This window comes from Papio anubis, chromosome 13, assembly GCF_008728515.1.
Source record: "Papio anubis isolate 15944 chromosome 13, Panubis1.0, whole genome shotgun sequence".
NCBI classification, from domain to species: Eukaryota; Metazoa; Chordata; class Mammalia; order Primates; family Cercopithecidae; genus Papio; species Papio anubis.
Window position 1 is genome coordinate 66,689,634 of NC_044988.1, and position 17,295 is coordinate 66,706,928.

At 42.0% G+C, this 17,295-nt stretch overlaps 1 protein-coding gene across 2 annotated transcripts in view; it reads left to right on the plus strand.

Annotated features, from left to right (window-relative positions):
• Window positions 1-17,295, plus strand: part of TDRD7 (tudor domain containing 7) — an 81,600-nt gene that overhangs the window by 36,406 nt on the left and 27,899 nt on the right. For both annotated transcript variants that reach the window (XM_003911472.3, XM_003911473.4), the window contains 2 exons: window positions 9,509-10,095; window positions 13,922-14,108. In XM_003911472.3, the coding sequence (XP_003911521.1) occupies window positions 9,509-10,095; window positions 13,922-14,108 (774 nt within the window). The remainder of the gene's footprint in view (window positions 1-9,508; window positions 10,096-13,921; window positions 14,109-17,295) is intronic.

Sequence of the window (17,295 nt, forward strand, 5' to 3'; positions counted from 1 at the left end):
GATTGCTTGAGCCCAGGAGGTGGAGGTTGCAGTGAGTCGAGATTGCGCCACTGCACTCTAGCCTGGGCAACAGAACAAGACCCAGCCTTAAAAAAAAAGAGAGAAAAAGAAACCAAACCCCAAAGATTGGAATGAAGTATGTGGACCAGGCATATCTTCCATATCACTAAATTTATCTGTGAATATTTGCCTAAAGGGTTGAAGAATATCTGAATCAACTCCAGGTAGAGTCAGGTTCGGTTCCCTGTTAGGCCTATGTTTAATCTTAGTAAGTGTTTATTTGAATGTATGGAAGCCAGATCATTGGAGAACAAGTGGAATGTAGGCACAGAAGCAACCATTTTGAGATAAAAGAAGAAGCTATTAAAGACTGGAAAGTGCTTACAATTCAAGGAACTAGTCATTAGAGTGGGATATGGTTATCTGATTTAAACAATAAAAATGACAAAACTGCTGAGGGAAAAAATCTGTCTTCTAATTCAGAGGATTATTTGGCTATGGTTTGTACTTTGGGTAAATTCAGGCTTATTGGTCAAAAATTCACTTTATAGGCTGACTGGCAAAGTTTGACTTAAATGCTGCAGACACAGCCCTGGAAGCTTAGTATCTCCAGATGATCTTTAAGTATTCTTCTGGAATAAAAGCCAGAAAAATGGGAATTCTGCTCTTGCCCTGGACTAAAGTGGACATAATGTCCCTAACTTCAGTTAAGACAGCAATTCCTATTTGGAAGAACTTGTGCTGGTCGTGTCAGAGCTCATTGTTAGAGGTTTGATAGGTATGTTATTAGGTAATTGGCACTAATCACATCTAAGGCACAGATAGAGTGGCAGTTTTGGGACTGGGAGAGGGGAGACTAAGCATTGAAGTATCCCAGATTCTCAATACACTCCTTGGAAAGAAAAAGATAATAAAGCCGAAGAACCCTCTTTTGGGTTAGAAGAAGCTATATGGACAGTGAGGGGATGGGGCTTAGAAAGTTATTTTAGATAAGATGGTTTATCGTCCACTGAAATTAGTTTCTACCACCCACTTCAGAGAAAGTATTGAGATTGATATGTGAAAACTGAAGAAAAGTTTTAAGGTGGGCTCTACAGGCTCCTCTGGGTTTGGCAGCAGAGAACCACCACATCTAAATCTAAAATTAGACAAGTGCTGCATAACAACATTTTGGTCGATGACGAACTGTATGTATACACCATGGTGGTTTCATAAGATTATAATGGAGCTGGGGGCGGGGGCGGGGGGCAAGATAGCTAACTAGAAGCAGCGGCTTTTGGAGGCTCCCATCAAAAAACCATAATAAGTGTGTGAATCCTTCATTGGCAGCCAGGGTATCCAGGTTCTCTCATCAAAGTAGACTAGAAGGCTGGCGTGACTCACAGAGAGAAGCAAGAACAGTATGGTATGGCAGCCCATCTGAGAGCCACACGGGGAAGGGGAACCCTCTCCCCCCAGCCAAGGGAGGGAGTGAGTGAGTGTGCTACCCAGCCGGGGGAAAATGTGCTTTTTCCATAGAACTGTGCAACCTACAGATCGGAAGATCCCACCCGTGAACTCACGCCACTGGGGCCTACCGTCCCAACGCCGGATCACGCAGATTCTTACAGCCTCTCAGCTGGAATCTGCTTAAGCCCACCAAACAACTGAGGGGCGGGGCGACCAGCACTGACTGCAGCTGCCTGCTGTCTAAGCTGCTGGAGCTCCTTGAGGGAGGGGCAACAGCCAGCACTGGGAGGGGCAACAGCCGACACTGGGACTCGAAACTGCCTAACATGCTAAGCTTCCTGGGTGGGGGAAGGACGGCACCCATTTCTATAGCTCCAGGCTGCGATTTTTCCCCTGCTGGAGCCAGGAAGGCTGGATGGCTTGGTCCCAAGACTTGTCCCCACAGCCCAACACAGTGGCTGGGGCAGTCTTCGGTCAGAGTTCCTCTTCAGGCCTAAACTGACCCATGCTTCCTCATTGGGTGGGGCTTCCCTGCAGGATCTCCAGTAACTCCAGCCAGAGGCAGACAGGATTCAGATCTTCCTGGGCCTGAGCCCCTAGTGGGAGGGGTGGCCACAGTCTCTGCAGACCAGCAGACTTAGCCTCTCCTCCTGGTAGTTCTGAGGAATCCAGGCAGCCAAGACAAATGAGTTTCCCCCCAGCAAAGCACACCCTCTCCACCAAGGGACAAGGGCTTCGTTGAACGGGTCCTGTTCCCTGTGCCACCCAACTGGATGAGACCCTCCAACAGGGGTTGTCAGACACCCTATACAGGAGCAATCCTACTGGCATCAGGTTGGTGCCCTTGAGGTCAGAGGTCCCTGAAGAAGGAACAGGCACCCATCTTCACTGTTCTCCAGCCTCCTCGAGTGACATCTCCAGGCACGGGAGCAAATCAGATGAATAGTACCTGAAGTGAAGCCCCAGCAAACTGCAGCAGCCCTACAGAAGAGGGACCTGAAAGAAAAACAAACAAGCAGAAAGTGACAGCAACTGCATCAACAACAAAAAAGGCCCCCACAAAAACCCCATCCAAGGGTCAGCAACCTCAAAGACCAAAACTAGACAAACTCACCAAGATGAGAATCAATGAAAAAATGCTGAAAACCCAAAAGGCTAAAGTGCCTCTTCTCCTCCAAATGATCACAGCATCTCTCCATCAGGGGCGCAGAACTGGGTGGAGGATCAGATGGACAAATTGGCAGAAGTAGGCTTTAGATGATGGGTAATAAAAAACTATGCTGAGCTAAAGGAGCATGTTCTAACCCAACACAAAGAAGCTAAGAACCTTGATAAAAGGTTAGAGGTTCAACCCAGAATTTCATATCCAGCCAAACTAAGCTCCATAAGCGAAGGAGAAATAAAATCCTTTCCAGACAAGCAAATGCTGAGGGATTTCGTTACCACCAGGGCAGGACCTGCAAGAGCTCCTGAAAGAAGCACTAAATATGGAGAGGAAAAACTGATACCAGCCACTGCAAAAATATACCAAAATATAGAGACCAATGACACTATGAAGAAACTCCTCAACTAATGTGCAAAATAACCAAGTAGCATCATGATGACAGGCTCAGATTCACACATAACAATACTAATCTTAAATGTAAATGGGCTGAATGCATTAAAAGACACAGACTGGGAAATTGGATATGCAGTCAAGACCCATCAGTGTGCATATTCTGGAGACCCATCTTATGTGCAGAGACACACACAGGCTCAAAACAAAGGGATGGAGGAAAATTTATCAAGCAAATGGAAAGCAAAAAAATATAAAAGCAGGGGTTGCAATCCTAGTCTCTGACAAAACAGACTTTAAACCAACAGAGATTAAAAAAAGACAAAGAAGGGCATTACATAGTGGTAAAGGGAACAATTCAACAAGAAGAGCTAACTATTCTAAATATATATGCACTCAATACCAGAGCCCGCAGGTTCATGAAACAAGTTCTTAGAGACCTACAGAGACTTAGACTCCCACACAATAATAGTGGAAGACTGTTAACACCCCGCTGTCAATATTAGACCAACGAGACAGAAAATTAACAATGATATTCAGGACTTGAACTCAGCTCTGGATCAAGTGGACCTAATAGACATTTACAGAACTCTCTACCGCAAATCAACAGAATATACATTCTTTGCAGCACCACATGGCACTTATTCTGAAATTGACCACATGATTGGAAGTAAAATGCTGTTCGGCAAATGCAAAAGAACTGAAATTATAAAAAACAGTCTCGGCCGGGCGTGGTGGCTCACGCCTGTAATCCCAGCACTTTGGAAGGCCAAGGTGGGTGGATCACGAGGTCAGGAGATCGAGATCATCCTGACTAACACGGTGAAACCCTGTGTCTACTAAAAATACAGAAAATTAGCTGGGTGTGGTGGCAGGCATGTGTAGTCCTGGCTACTCAGAAGGCTGAGGCAGGAGAAATGGTATGCACCGGGGAGGCAGAGCTTGCAATGAGCCGAGATCGTGCCACTGCACTCCAGCCTAGGGGACAGAGGGAGACTCCCTCACAAAAAAAGAGAGACCACTGTGCAATTAGATTAGAACTCAGGATTAAGAAACTCTCTCAAAACCGTTTTATGGAAATTTCATGGAAATTGAACAACCTGCTCCTGAATGACTCCTGGGTAAATAATGAAATTAAGACAGAAATCAAGAAGTTCTTTAAAACCATTGAGAACAAAGAGACAATGTACCAGAATCTCTGAGACACAGCTAATGCAGTGTTAAGAGGAAAATGTATAGTCTGCATGCCCACATCAGAAAACTTTGATCTCAAATTGACACCCTAACATCACAAAAGAGCTAGACGGGCAAGGGCAAACTAATCCAAAAGCTAGCAGAAGTCAAGAAATAACTAAGATCAGAGAAGAATTGAAGGAGGTGGAGACACGAAAAACCCTTCAAAATATCAACAAATCCAGGAGCTGGTTTTTGTTTTTGTTTTTGTTTTTAAAGATTAACAAAATAGATAGACTGCTAGATAGACTAATAAGAAGAGAGAGAAGAATCAAATAGACACAATAAAAAACAATAAAGGGGATATCACCACTGACCCCACAGAAATACAGACTACCATCAGAGAATAGTATAAACACCGCCACACAAATAAACTAGAAAATCTAGAAGAAATGAATACATTCCTGGATGCATACACGCTACCAAGACTAAACCAGGACGAAGTCGAATCCCCTAATAGACCAATATTGAGCTCTGAAATTGAGGTAGTAATTAATAGCCTGCCAACCAAAAAAACCCGGGTCCAAATGGATTCACAGCTGAATTCTACCAGAAATACAAAGAGGAACTGATATACTTCTTTCTGAAACTATTCCAAACAATTGAAAAGGAGGGATTTTGCCCTAACTCGTTTTATGAAGCAAGTGTCATCCTGATACCAAAACTGAGAAGAGATGCAACAACAACAAAAAAACTTCAGGCCAATATCCCTGATGAACATCAATGCAAAAATCCTCAAGAAAATACTGGCAAACTGAATCCAGCAGCACATCAAAAAACTTATCCACCACTATCAAGTCAGCTTCATCCCTGGGTTGCAAGCCTGGTTCAACATATGCAAATCAGTAAATGTAATCCATCACATAAACAGAACCAAAGACAAAAACCACATGATTATCTCAATAGATGCCGAAAAGGCCTTTGATAAAATTCAGTATCCCTCCATGTTAAAAACTCTGAATAAACTATGTATTGATGGAACATATTTCAAAATAATAAGAACTATTCATGACAAATCACAGCCAGTATCATATTGAATGTACAAAAGCTGGAGGCATTCCCTTTGAAAACTGGTACAAGATGAGGATGCCCTCTCTCACCACTCCTTTTCAACATAGTATTGGAAGTTCTGGCCAGGGCAATCAGGCAAAAGAAAGAAAGAAAGAGTATTCAAATAGGAAGAGAGGGAGCTGAGTTGTCTCTCTTTGCAGACGACATGATTTTATATTTAGAAAACCCCATTATCTTAGCCCAAAAGCTTCTTGAACTGATAAGCAACTTCAGCAAAGTCTTAGGATACAAAATCAGCATGCAAAAATTACAGGCATTCCTTTACACCAACAATAGATAAGCAGCGAGCCAAATCATGAATGAACTCCCATTCACAACTGCTACAAAGAGAATAAAATACCTAGGAATACATCTAACAAGGGACATGAAGGACCTCTTCAAAGAGAACTACAAACCACTGCTCAAGGAAATAAGAGAGGATACAAACAAATGGAAAAACATTCCATCCTCATGGAGAGGAAGAATCAATATCATGAAAATGGCCATACTACCCAAAGTGATTTATAGATTAAGTGCTATTCTCATCAAACTACCATTGACATTCTTCACAGAATTAGAAAAAACTATTTTAAATTTCATATGGAAACAAAGAAGACCCCATAGAGCCAAGACGATCCTAAGCAAAAAGAACAAAGCTGGAGGCATTACACGATCTGACTTCAGACTATACTAGAAGGCTATAGTAACCAAAACAACATGGTACTGGTACCAAAACAGACATATAGACCAATGGAGCAAAACAGAGACCTCAGAAATAACACCACACATCTACAGCCATCTGATCTTCAACAAACCTGACAAAAGCAATGGGGAAGGGATCTCCTATTCAGTAAATGATGCTGGGAAAACTGGCTAGCCATATTCAGAAAACTGAAACTGGACCCCTTCCTTACACATGATACAAAAAATAACTCAGAATGAATTAAAGACGTAAATGTAAAACCCCAAACCTTAAAAACCCTAGAAGAAAACCTATGCAACACCATTCAGGACATAGGCCTGGGCAAAAACTTCATGACAAAAACACCAAAAGCAATTGCAGCAAAAGCCAAAATTCATAAATGGTGTTAAACTAAAGAGCTTCTGCACAGCAAAAGAAGCTATCATCAGAGTGAACAGGAAGCCTACAGAGTGGGAGAAAATTTTTGCAAACTACCCATCTGACAAAGGTCTAATAATTATCTAAAATTTACAAGGAATTTAAACAGACGTTCAAGAAAAAAAACAACCCCATCAAAAAGTGGGCAAAGGATATGAACAGACACTTCTCAAAAGAAGACATTTACACAGCCAACAAACATGAAAAAAGCTCAACATCACTGATCATCAGAGAAATGCTAATCAAAACCAACCATAATGAGACACCATCTCATGCCAGTCAGAATGGCAATTATTAAACAGTCAAGAAACAATGCTAGTGAGACTGTGGAGAAATAGGAACACTTTTACACTGTTGATAGGAATGAAAGTTAGTTCAACCATTATGGAAGACATTATGGCAGCGATTCCTCAAGGATCTAGAATCAGAAATACATTTGACCCAGCAGTTCCATTACTGGGTATATACCCAAAGGAATATAAATCATTCTACTATAAACACACACACACACATATAGAGAGAGAGAGACAGAATCTCGCACTGTCACCTGGGCTGGCATGCAATGGCATGATCTCTGCTCACTGCAACCTCCGCCTCCCAGGTTCAAGTGATTCTCTTGCAGCCTCCCAAGTAGTTGGGATTACAGGCACCTGCCACCACACCCAGCTAATATTTTGCATTTTTAGTGGAGACAGGGTTTCACTATGTTGGTCAGGCTGGTCTCGAACTCCTGACCTCATGATCTGCCCGCCTTGGCCTCCCAAAGTGCTGGGATTACAGGCGTGAGCCACCGCGCCCGGCCACAAAGTATGTGTATTGCAGTGCTCTTTACAATAGCAAAGACATGGAACCAACCGAAATGCCCGTCAGTGATAGCCTGGATAAAGAAAATGGTGCATACACACTATGGAATACTGTGCAGCAATAGAAAGGAATGAGATCATGTCCTTTGTGGGGACATGGATGAAACTGGAAGCCATCATCCTCAGCAAACTCACACAGGAACAGAAAACCAAACACCACATGTTCTCACTCCTAAGTGGGAGTTGAACATTGAGAACACATGGATACAGAGAGGGGAACGACACATACCAGGGCCTGTTAGGGGGTAGTGGTTGAGGGGAGGGAAGTTAGAGGGCAGGTTGATAAGTGTAGCAAACCACTATGGCAAATGTATACCTGTGTAACAAACCTGCACGTTTTGCACATTTATCCCATTTTTTTAAGAAGGAAAAAAAGATTATAATGCACCTGTATCATGGAGTAGACTATACCATTTAGGTTTGTATAAGTACACGCTATGATGTTTGCACAACAAACGGACAACACGTTTCTGAGAATGTATTCCCATCATTAAGTGATGCATGACTGACTACACTAATTGGGGTTTTATATGACAAGTTAATCACTCACTTATAATGCTGTTTTCTTTTTCCATTGACTCCAAAAGTATGCGTTTCAAACCTCTGGATACCTAATCTGTATTCTTGTATCTTATTGAGTGTCATAAAGCGCAGCGAAGATTGGCATTTTAAGATTTCAGATTATGTGCATAATGGGTCTCTAGAGAAGTAGACTAACCATCAAGAGAAAGATGTGGAATGCTCCAACTATTTGTGTCCCTATGGCTTAAAATAAGGGACATAAACTGTGTCAATCATATAACATGCCGCTTAGAGGGATCACAGAGTGCCAGCAGGAGACCATCACAGATTACAGGAGGTGCCATAAGACCTCTACTTTCAGTGATGCTTTAGGCTTTCCAGGTGTAGAAGTTTTCCTCAGTCCTCGAAATTTAAGCATACATTGGCAAAGGAATGAAGAGGAGAGTGAAGTAAAAAGTCAGTGTTCTTTACTAATAAGCTCCCTAACCAGCATACTTTAATATTCTGTTCTTCTAGGTGGACCATGGTTCCTGTAAACTTGTAATTATCACCCTAAGGATTTAAGTTGCAGCTAAGGAGTAGGTAAAATAGGATCTAACAAAATAGAAACATTTTGGAAGGCAGGGAATTTTAACTTCAGTCTAATGGTCTCGTACAGGGTTCAAGAAACTGCTTTTGTAAAGGTCCATGGTAAATGTGTAGGCTCTGCAGGCCAAGAGCTGCAACTGACAGATGCAGTCCATCACAGTTATTCAACTGTGCCACTGTAGAGCAAAAGCAGCCAGAGAGAATATGTAAATAAAGGAGCATGACTATGTTCCAATAAAACTTTATGTATATTGAGTTTCATGTAATTTTTACAAGTTATGAAATAATTATTTGAATTTTTTTCAAGCATTTGAAAGTATAAAAATCATTCTTTAGCTCATGAGCCATGAACTGCATTGGGCCATGCTCTAATAGTAGAGCTGACCCCTGCTCTAGTAGTAGAAAGGCTTAAAACTCAGGGATAAAAATGATGCCATACATCGGTTTCTCTTCTCTTTCTTCTCTTACATAAAAATATGTCATCAAGCTGTGCCTCTCAGGAATGGCATGCAAACAAAAATTCAAGATTGGATGATATACAAGTGCCAGGTGTTTTTAATATTTGTTCGTTAGGGTGACAACACTTGCAGCTCAACTTTCTGCTGTGGTGGTTTTAAAACTGTACTTTATCTCTGGAGCATCTTTTTCTAAATAATGGAAAGACAAGGGTTTTCTCAGGCTATTGCAGGAAGAAGAGAGATGGCACTCCTATTTTGTCTAAATATTTTCTAGTTTTCTTCCCAGCGGTTTATTCCTGACAGTTTTAATACCTTTTCACAACTTATTTTCAGTCAGTTTTGTAAGCTATTGTTTTGGATTTGGCAGAGACAACTAAATGAGAGTACGCGTTGCAGGGCCGAGCACTCGTGATTTTCTAGGGCAGCTGGAGTCCCGATGCCGCACAAGTGAATTTAATACTATTTTATTTTCCTGTTTATTTCTGAAATGTGGCTCGTGTTATTTGCAGGTGAAGATAATGCATTAAATTCCTAGCAATTGAAAAGAGTAAAATGTACACTTGATTAATTTGAAAACAGCACGACTCTCAAATTTAAAATACATTAATGTGCTTGTGGGTTGTTTATAGTCACTGAAATATCTGTCATTTGCTTTATTTAAAAATTTCAGGTGGAGAAACCTTGCAGTGGTGGCCAAGATTTACTTCTTTATCCAGCTAAGAGAAAGCAGCTTTTGAGAAGTGAACTGGACACTGAGAAAGTACCTCCATCCCCACTACCTGCTCCCAAACAAACACCACCATTGAAAGGGTGTCCAACAGTTGTGGCAGGAGACTTTAAAGAAAAAGTGGCAGAGCTGCTGGTGAAATACACAAGTGGCCTTTGGGCCAGTGCACTCCCAAAAGCATTTGAGGAAATGTACAAAGTGAAATTCCCTGAGGATGCCTTAAAAAATCTTTCCTCACTTTCTGATGTATGCACCATAGACTACATTTCTGGAAATCCTCAGAAGGCCATTCTCTATGCTAAACTTCCATTGCCCACTGACAAAATCCAAACGGATGCAGGGCAAGCACATGGTGATCATGATATCAAGGCTATGGTTGAACAAGAGTATTTGCAGATAGAAGAAAACATTGCTGAAAGCGCTAATACCTTTATGGAGGACATAACAGTTCCTCCTTTAATGATTCCAACTGAAGCATCACCATCTGTGTTGGTGGTTGAACTGAGCAACACAAATGAAGTGGTTATCAGGCAAGTTTCATTTTCTAATTCTTTAGGATTCTGATATACTGTTGTCACTTGACTATTCTTCACATGGATGCTGAGGGTTAAAGGAAAAATAATATATTCTTAGTTCTGTAGAGTTATAGTGAGGCTTAATAATGTATTAATATTTGTTAAATGTTCAAAATATACAACTATCCTAAGATTACTAATAACTTTAAAAATTGGAATGATAATATGAACTTGAAAAAAGATTTATTTCAAAAACTTGATGGTAACTATATTATGTCAAAAGCAATACCTAGTTCGCAGAAAAAGCAAGTGCCCCACACGCTACATAATACTATTTAATCTGGGACTATGTAGTATTTCCTAAAAGTAAAAATAGCTCAGAGCTGCTTTCCTTGTATAATACATCAGATTAGACCTTGGACCCAAAGGGGATCTGTTGTTTGAGTCTTTCAGTATCGTTGCCTGAGAGGAGACATCATTGCCTAAGTAGCTGACAATAACTAGAATAACAAAAAACAGTCCAGCTCCAGGCACCTGTCTTGGACTTTTGGAGAAAATGCAGAATACATGGCAAATACAGACAGACTATAATTTGCAGTCTCCATTTGGGAAAAATAATGGGAATCTATGTAGCTGAACCCCTGGAGGCACCAGTCCAGGGTGTGGCCATGTCTGGGCAGATCAGAAAAATGCTGAAGCAAACAGAATCTGGTCTCCTTCAACCAAGTGATCCTTTGGTTTGGGCTGTCACTCCTCCAGAGACCCTAACTGAAATGGAAAGGCCCAAAGAAGAACCACAAAAAATAATCAGAATCCTTCAATGAAAGAAGAGCTCAAAAATTTAAAGCTCTTCCATTTGAACAAATGAAATCTGAGGAGATAATAAAGTGAACCTAGTATCTTCAGATGCTCAAACTAGAAGAACCTCCAGAAAGTTTAGAGAGGATAAAGCTTTTATTCTAAGATGTGTGGCCTGAAGATATAAATAGGTTGCTAAGGGTTAGAGGTCCCAATATGTTTCACTATTGTATTGAAGGAAAGGACAGATATTGAAGGCCACATTGCCACCTTTCACCATTTAACTATACTATAAAGAAACTTCCATGGCAGGATCTTTTGGTATCTGTTAACCAGTAATTGTTGGTGCCATAGTCAGAGACCAAGCACCGGGCCGGACCAATCACATGGTTTCTGTTGTTCACACCAAGGTTTGTCAGGAGTCTGGATCAATTCTAAGACTTTAGTAGAAAGGTTCTAATCTATTCCAGGATGATTGTATCCAGGGTCTTCAGATTATTTAAATACCTTTTCCCAGTAGGAATTTAAATCCTGGTGTCAGCATTTTATGTGTTCAGCAGAGTGGCTGGCAACCAGCAAGCAAGATGGGTAATGTCTGCCATTAGACTGACCCTAGGTTATTGGTTTCTGCCCTCCCCACAAGACTTTGCAAACCTCCACCAGACTGAACCCTGTTCTGTACCCTCATCTTCACCCAGGCAGGCAGTAGGCACTGGAAGCTGAATCTCTGGCTCATTAGCGCCTGGAGGGTACTATGGCAGAACACTCATCTCAAATATGGGAATCCCTTGTCTCAAAAATTAACTTTGTAAAACTTCATATTTAGGGCATCCCTAAACTGACCTATCCATCATTCTTTTCCCCCCTCGCTCAGGTAATTTGAGGATAATATATGACCTCATTCTCGTCATTACTCACTCTCATACACCTGTAATGTCAGTCCTGTACTCTGCCTCATCCAACACCCTCCCTCTTCCCTCTATCTGTGCAGCCCTCCTTCTCTCCTGGCTGCTTAAGAGAAGAGAAGCTGCCTGCAGATCCCAAGCCATTTCTCGTCACCATCCTCCCCTCTGGCAGGAGCCTGTGTTTGGCAGGCCACCACATCAGGGCTGCAGCCCAGGCCTCTGCCAGTTGAGCACCCAGGGCTACGTAGCAGAGCTAGGAGGAGGCCCAGTGAGACTCTAGGTCCCAGCAAATGGGCACTTGGATGCAGTTGCAGACCTTCTGGAGGACTTCAGAGCCAAGAGTGCAACTGCATTCCAGGCAATGCCTTAGTATTTGCAAAGCTGAATACATTTAAATGATAGTAGCTGGCTCAGTGGCACATACAACATCCTCCCAACTACTCAGCAGACTGAGGTGGGAGGATTGCTTGAGCCCAGGAGTCCAACCTAGGTAGCATAGCAGTGAAACCCTGTCTCAAAAAAATAAATAAATAAATAAATTTAAACTATAAGAGTATGGTAAAGCTTCTGCAGTTATTTCTGAAGCCAATAATATGCATATAATATTTCATTTTAGAATAGCCATTGCACATGGTTTCCATTTTGTATAGGACTTTCTGAGGTGTTCCCCACCCCCCCAGCCCCTTGTAATGAATAGCTTGACTATGGCATCTTCTGCCCTGGTGATAATTACCAAGAATACATAGAATTAGTCCTAAAGGAACCATTTCTTAGAGCTCTACAGGCCCACTTGGAGCCTGGGTAAAACCTGGAACAATACAAAGAACAAGATTCTTGTGGCATCTCCCCCATCTCCTGGGCCAAGTGATGCTGGTGCTGTTAAGGGTATAGCCTTCCAGCTAAAAAGGCCTTGATCCTATGACTGGAACAGCTTCTGTTACATGACCCAAACTTGATATGCCAGGTTTTACACCCTAGAAGGAGACCCTGGATGAAATCATCTCTGAGGACTAAAGCGCAAGAAAACAGTAGCCTGTTTTGATAACATGAACTGGAACAAGGTGACCACAGTTGTCAACAGTAGAAAATTGTAGAAGGAAATAAGGACATAATCCTGAAAAATAAATGTTTCTCAACAAGCATACAATTTTAGAGACATTTGACTAGAATATGGTACCTCTTTTAAGGGTATCAGAAGTCAACATTTTGTTGTAATGTGTTCAAATTCTTTAATAAGTTTGGAGGGGGTGTCACATTGTTGTGTTTAGTGTACGTAAAGCTTTGTTTTTTCTCTAGTAAAATTTCATTGCAGTTTCAAAGCTTGACCCAGCCCTTGTCAGGGCAAAACTGTGTTCTAGATTCTCTTCTTAGTAATCTGTAAAGATTTCCAGCAGCCTTAGTCAAGATCCAGCGTCGACCCTCGCTTCTCTGGCCTCCAGGCCTCCCTTGGTGTCTCCATTTTCCATGTCTCCTCCTCTCTCCCCTTCCTGACTCTTCTCTCAGCTTTGTCCTTCCTGAGGATACTATCACTGCTTCCTGTTATGCCCTCTCGTTGTCTGGATTGCTCCATGTTTTTTTTTTGTTGTGGGATATGTTGGACCAAACGTTTGCTGTGTTGTTTGGTGTGTGTTTTGTGCAATCTCCATTATCCCTTATCTGAGAGGGTGAGAGGGAGTCTCACTCTGTCGTCCAGGCTGGAGTGTAGTGGTGTGATCTTGGCTCGCTGCAACCTGCAACCTCCACCTCCCGGGTTCAAGCAAATCTCCTGCCTCAGCCCCCCAAGTAGCTGGGACTACAGGCACCCGCCTCCACACCAGCTAATTTTTGTATTTTTAGTAGAGATGGGATTTCACCATATTGGCCAGGCTGGTCTCAAACTCCTGACCTTGTAATCCACCCGCCTCGGCCTCCCAAAGTGCTGGGATTACAGGTGTGAGCCACTGTGCCCAGCCCCCTTATCTTCTTTTTCAAGAGATAAGTATTTCACTGAATACACATTCTCCTCCCTGTTGATATAAGCAAGTCTGAGGCTGGAACCAAAGACGGCAGCAGAGAAAACAGAAGGACATAAACAAATTCCTATTGCTTTTCTTCTTCTAGGTTACTTCATTTGCGTTCTCTTCTTTTAACTGATTCAGGTATGTGGGCAAAGACTATTCTGCTGCTCAGGAATTAATGGAAGATGAGATGAAGGAATATTACAGTAAGAATCCTAAGGTCATACCAGTCCAGGCCGTGAATGTTGGGCAGTTGCTGGCCGTAAATGCCGAGGAGGACGCCTGGTTACGAGCACAGGTCATCTCAACAGAAGAGAACAAAATAAAGGCAAGCACTGTTTACTTTGTCATAGCATTATGGATACAAATACCTTATTATTTTCCAAATGTAGATATTTTTTACATTTTTCAAATTTAAATGTTGTATCCTATAACTATATGTAGTTTTCAATGGAAGTTAAAAAGATAATATCTGTAAAAGGTTATCCCTGTCAGCCTTTAAATTTGTGGTAGTCATATTATCTCAAGAGTTTTAGTTAAAAAAAATAAATTCCCCATGGGAGTATTCATAACCCATTATCCAATCAGGGAAGGGTACTTCCTATTCCCGGGGGATGTATAATGAATACTGACCAGAACTCTGTGGGCTTCTTATCAAGGCCAGTACTTTGGAGTGATGGAAGCCATACACACCAAAGGAGACAATTCTTCTTCTCCCTCTTCTGTAGCCAAGACACAGGTCCTTCTCCACAGCTGCTCCCGGCGTAGCCTTCTCCACCCTCTTGAAAAGGCCAGTGGGCCCGTTTGCCACTCTCTTCCCAGCAGACTCTTCTGGGCTTGACTCCATTTGTGGATATCAGCCTCTGCCCTTTACCTCTTCATACTGTCAATGCAGAGACCAAGAAGCACAGTTTCCCTGAGGGTAGTGTCTCAGGGCCTTGGAACACCCAAATAACATGCAGAGAAATTATATATTAGCTCCATGTGCTGTGTGGTCAGTTGTACTAGTGTATTTTTAATGTGTCACTTCTTTCTATCTGGGTGGAAGCTGTATGTCTGTTTGGAATTTATCCTTTGAATCATGGGCCTGCTACTTGATAGAGAATTTGGAGGGAGAAAAAGTCTTTTCTTTCTCGAGTGTTAAGATGTCTCCCTTCCCTAAAGGGAAATACTTTTTAAGACTTGGGTTCATTTCTGCCCTTCATGATAGGAAGGACACTGTGTAGAAGGGTGACCCTCGTTCCCCACTTCTATAGTCCCTTGTATTTATACAGAGGACTCTTAGACTGTGAGGGGAATGTACCTAAGATCTTTTGGTTTTCTCTAGATTTTGCAAGCAGGGAAATATGTTTCTATTTCTACAGCCTCTGTTCCATAATACAAAACCTTATTCCGTGTGCCACTATCAGCTGCCAGCTGGTAATCCTATATGTGTCACTGAGTGCAAATGACCAGTCCCTGAACCCAGGCTTAAGTACCTCAGTTACTGGCCACTGAACCCCTCCGCTACAAGTGGGAGTTAGGAGGTCAGAAAGGGATACTGCTGTTTCTTAGCAGATTGCTCAATAGGAGAGGCCCTGACCCTCTCCAGAAGTAAGCTCACCCAACCACCCAGCCACCCTTTCCCATCTGCAGAGGCATTTAGGAAATTTCCTAGCTGAATCTACAGAGGCACGAATTCTAAGTAATTTGACTGACTTTAAAAATCTGAAAATTGGAAAATAGTTTGCCAGTTTCTTATGAACGCTTACCATATGACCCCTAAGGCCCACAAGGTGTCTTGTACATACATGTGTGTTGTAGCATTATTATTAATAGCCCCAAACTGGACACAGCCCAAATGTTCACCAACAGGTGAATCATAAAAACAAATTATAGTTTATTCATATAGTGGAACACTGTTCAACAATACAAAGGAATTTACTACTGATATAAGCAGTTTCATGGACAAACCTCACAGATTTTGTGCTGAGCAAAAGAAGCCAGGCACAAGAGAGTAATGTGTATGATTTCGTGTAAATGATGTCTAAGAGCAGGTAAGCCGGGCACGGTGGCTCAAGCCTGTAATCCCAGCACTTTGGGAGGCCGAGGCAGGCAGATCCGAGATCAGGAGATCGAGACCATCCTGGCTAACACAGTGAAACCCGTCTCTACTAAAAATACAAAACTGCCCAGGCAGTGCGGTAGCCTGTGATCCCAGCCTTCTTTCGGGAGGCTGAGGCAGGAGAATAAGTGAACCGGGGTGAACTTTGCAGTGAGAGCTGAGATCCGGCCACACTCCAGCCAGGTGAGCCAAGAAGCTGAGACTCAAATCTCAAAAAAAAAAAAAAAAAAAAAAAAGGCAGGTAAAATTCATCTGCAGTGATAGAAATCAGATCAGTGGTTGCCTGGGACAGGAGGTGGAGGGGAGCTAATTGCAAAGGGCAAGAGGAAACTGTTGGAGTGGTGTAAATGGTCTATATGTTGATTATTTTGATGATTATATGGATATATACATTGGTCAAAGCCCATCAAACTGTATTATGCTTGAATTTATCTTTCGTTTAATTATAAATTATACTTAGATAAAGTTTGATACCTGGAAGAAGCTAAGGACCACGATGATCACTGGGCCAATGGAGAACACAGGACTTGGACACTAGTCCTGAGTCTGCCTGTATCTGGGTGTGTGCCTTTGGTCAAGTCCCTCCATTCCTCTGGGTCTCTAGTTGATAGGAGATAATATCCCTAAACGTTGCTAGATAAACTATTTCCTGGCCATTTCACTCCCCTGGCCCTTAGGAAGTTCAACAAAAGCTAAGCTATTTTAAGGCACAGAGATTTCTTATGAAGAGAAGAATCATATGTAAATCCTAGTGACACATTAACAGTGTAGCAATATTTCCGATAAATAATGCAGATATTCCACAAGGATATTTCCCAGTCTGAAGTCTATAGGGCAATCACTTTCTTCCCTCCCTCCCTCCTTCTACTTCAGGAATTCAAGCTCTCATGTCAGATAGAACTGAGTCTCAGCTCTGCCATTTCTAGCTGCGTGGCCTTAGGAAAGTTATTTAACTTCCCTCATTGCTTATCTGTAAATTCAGATACTCTCATCATGTTGTATCTGCCTGATACACTTTTTCACTTTTTCCTGGAGCCAAGAACAAAACATACAAGTCCTTGTTCTCAAGAAGCTTACATTCTAGTGAGAAAAGAGTGATGACAAGTATACAGTAAACACACAAAACAATTTTAGTACAATGAAGGAAATAACCAAGGCACTATGATAGAAAATAACTCTGAAGCAAGAGATAGGCAGAGTGATGTGATCTCGTTTAGATGCTTCAGAAATCATTCTAGGACTGTTGTGGGGAATGGATTGTAGGGCACAGAAGAAAAGTAATACTGGTTAGGTGGCTGTTGTAATAGCCAGCTACCTTGTAACCTGGATTAGTGAAGATGGTGGTAGTGGAAGAGATTCAGGATATATTTGGAGATAGAACTGACAGGACACTGACTTGTTGGAAGTGGAT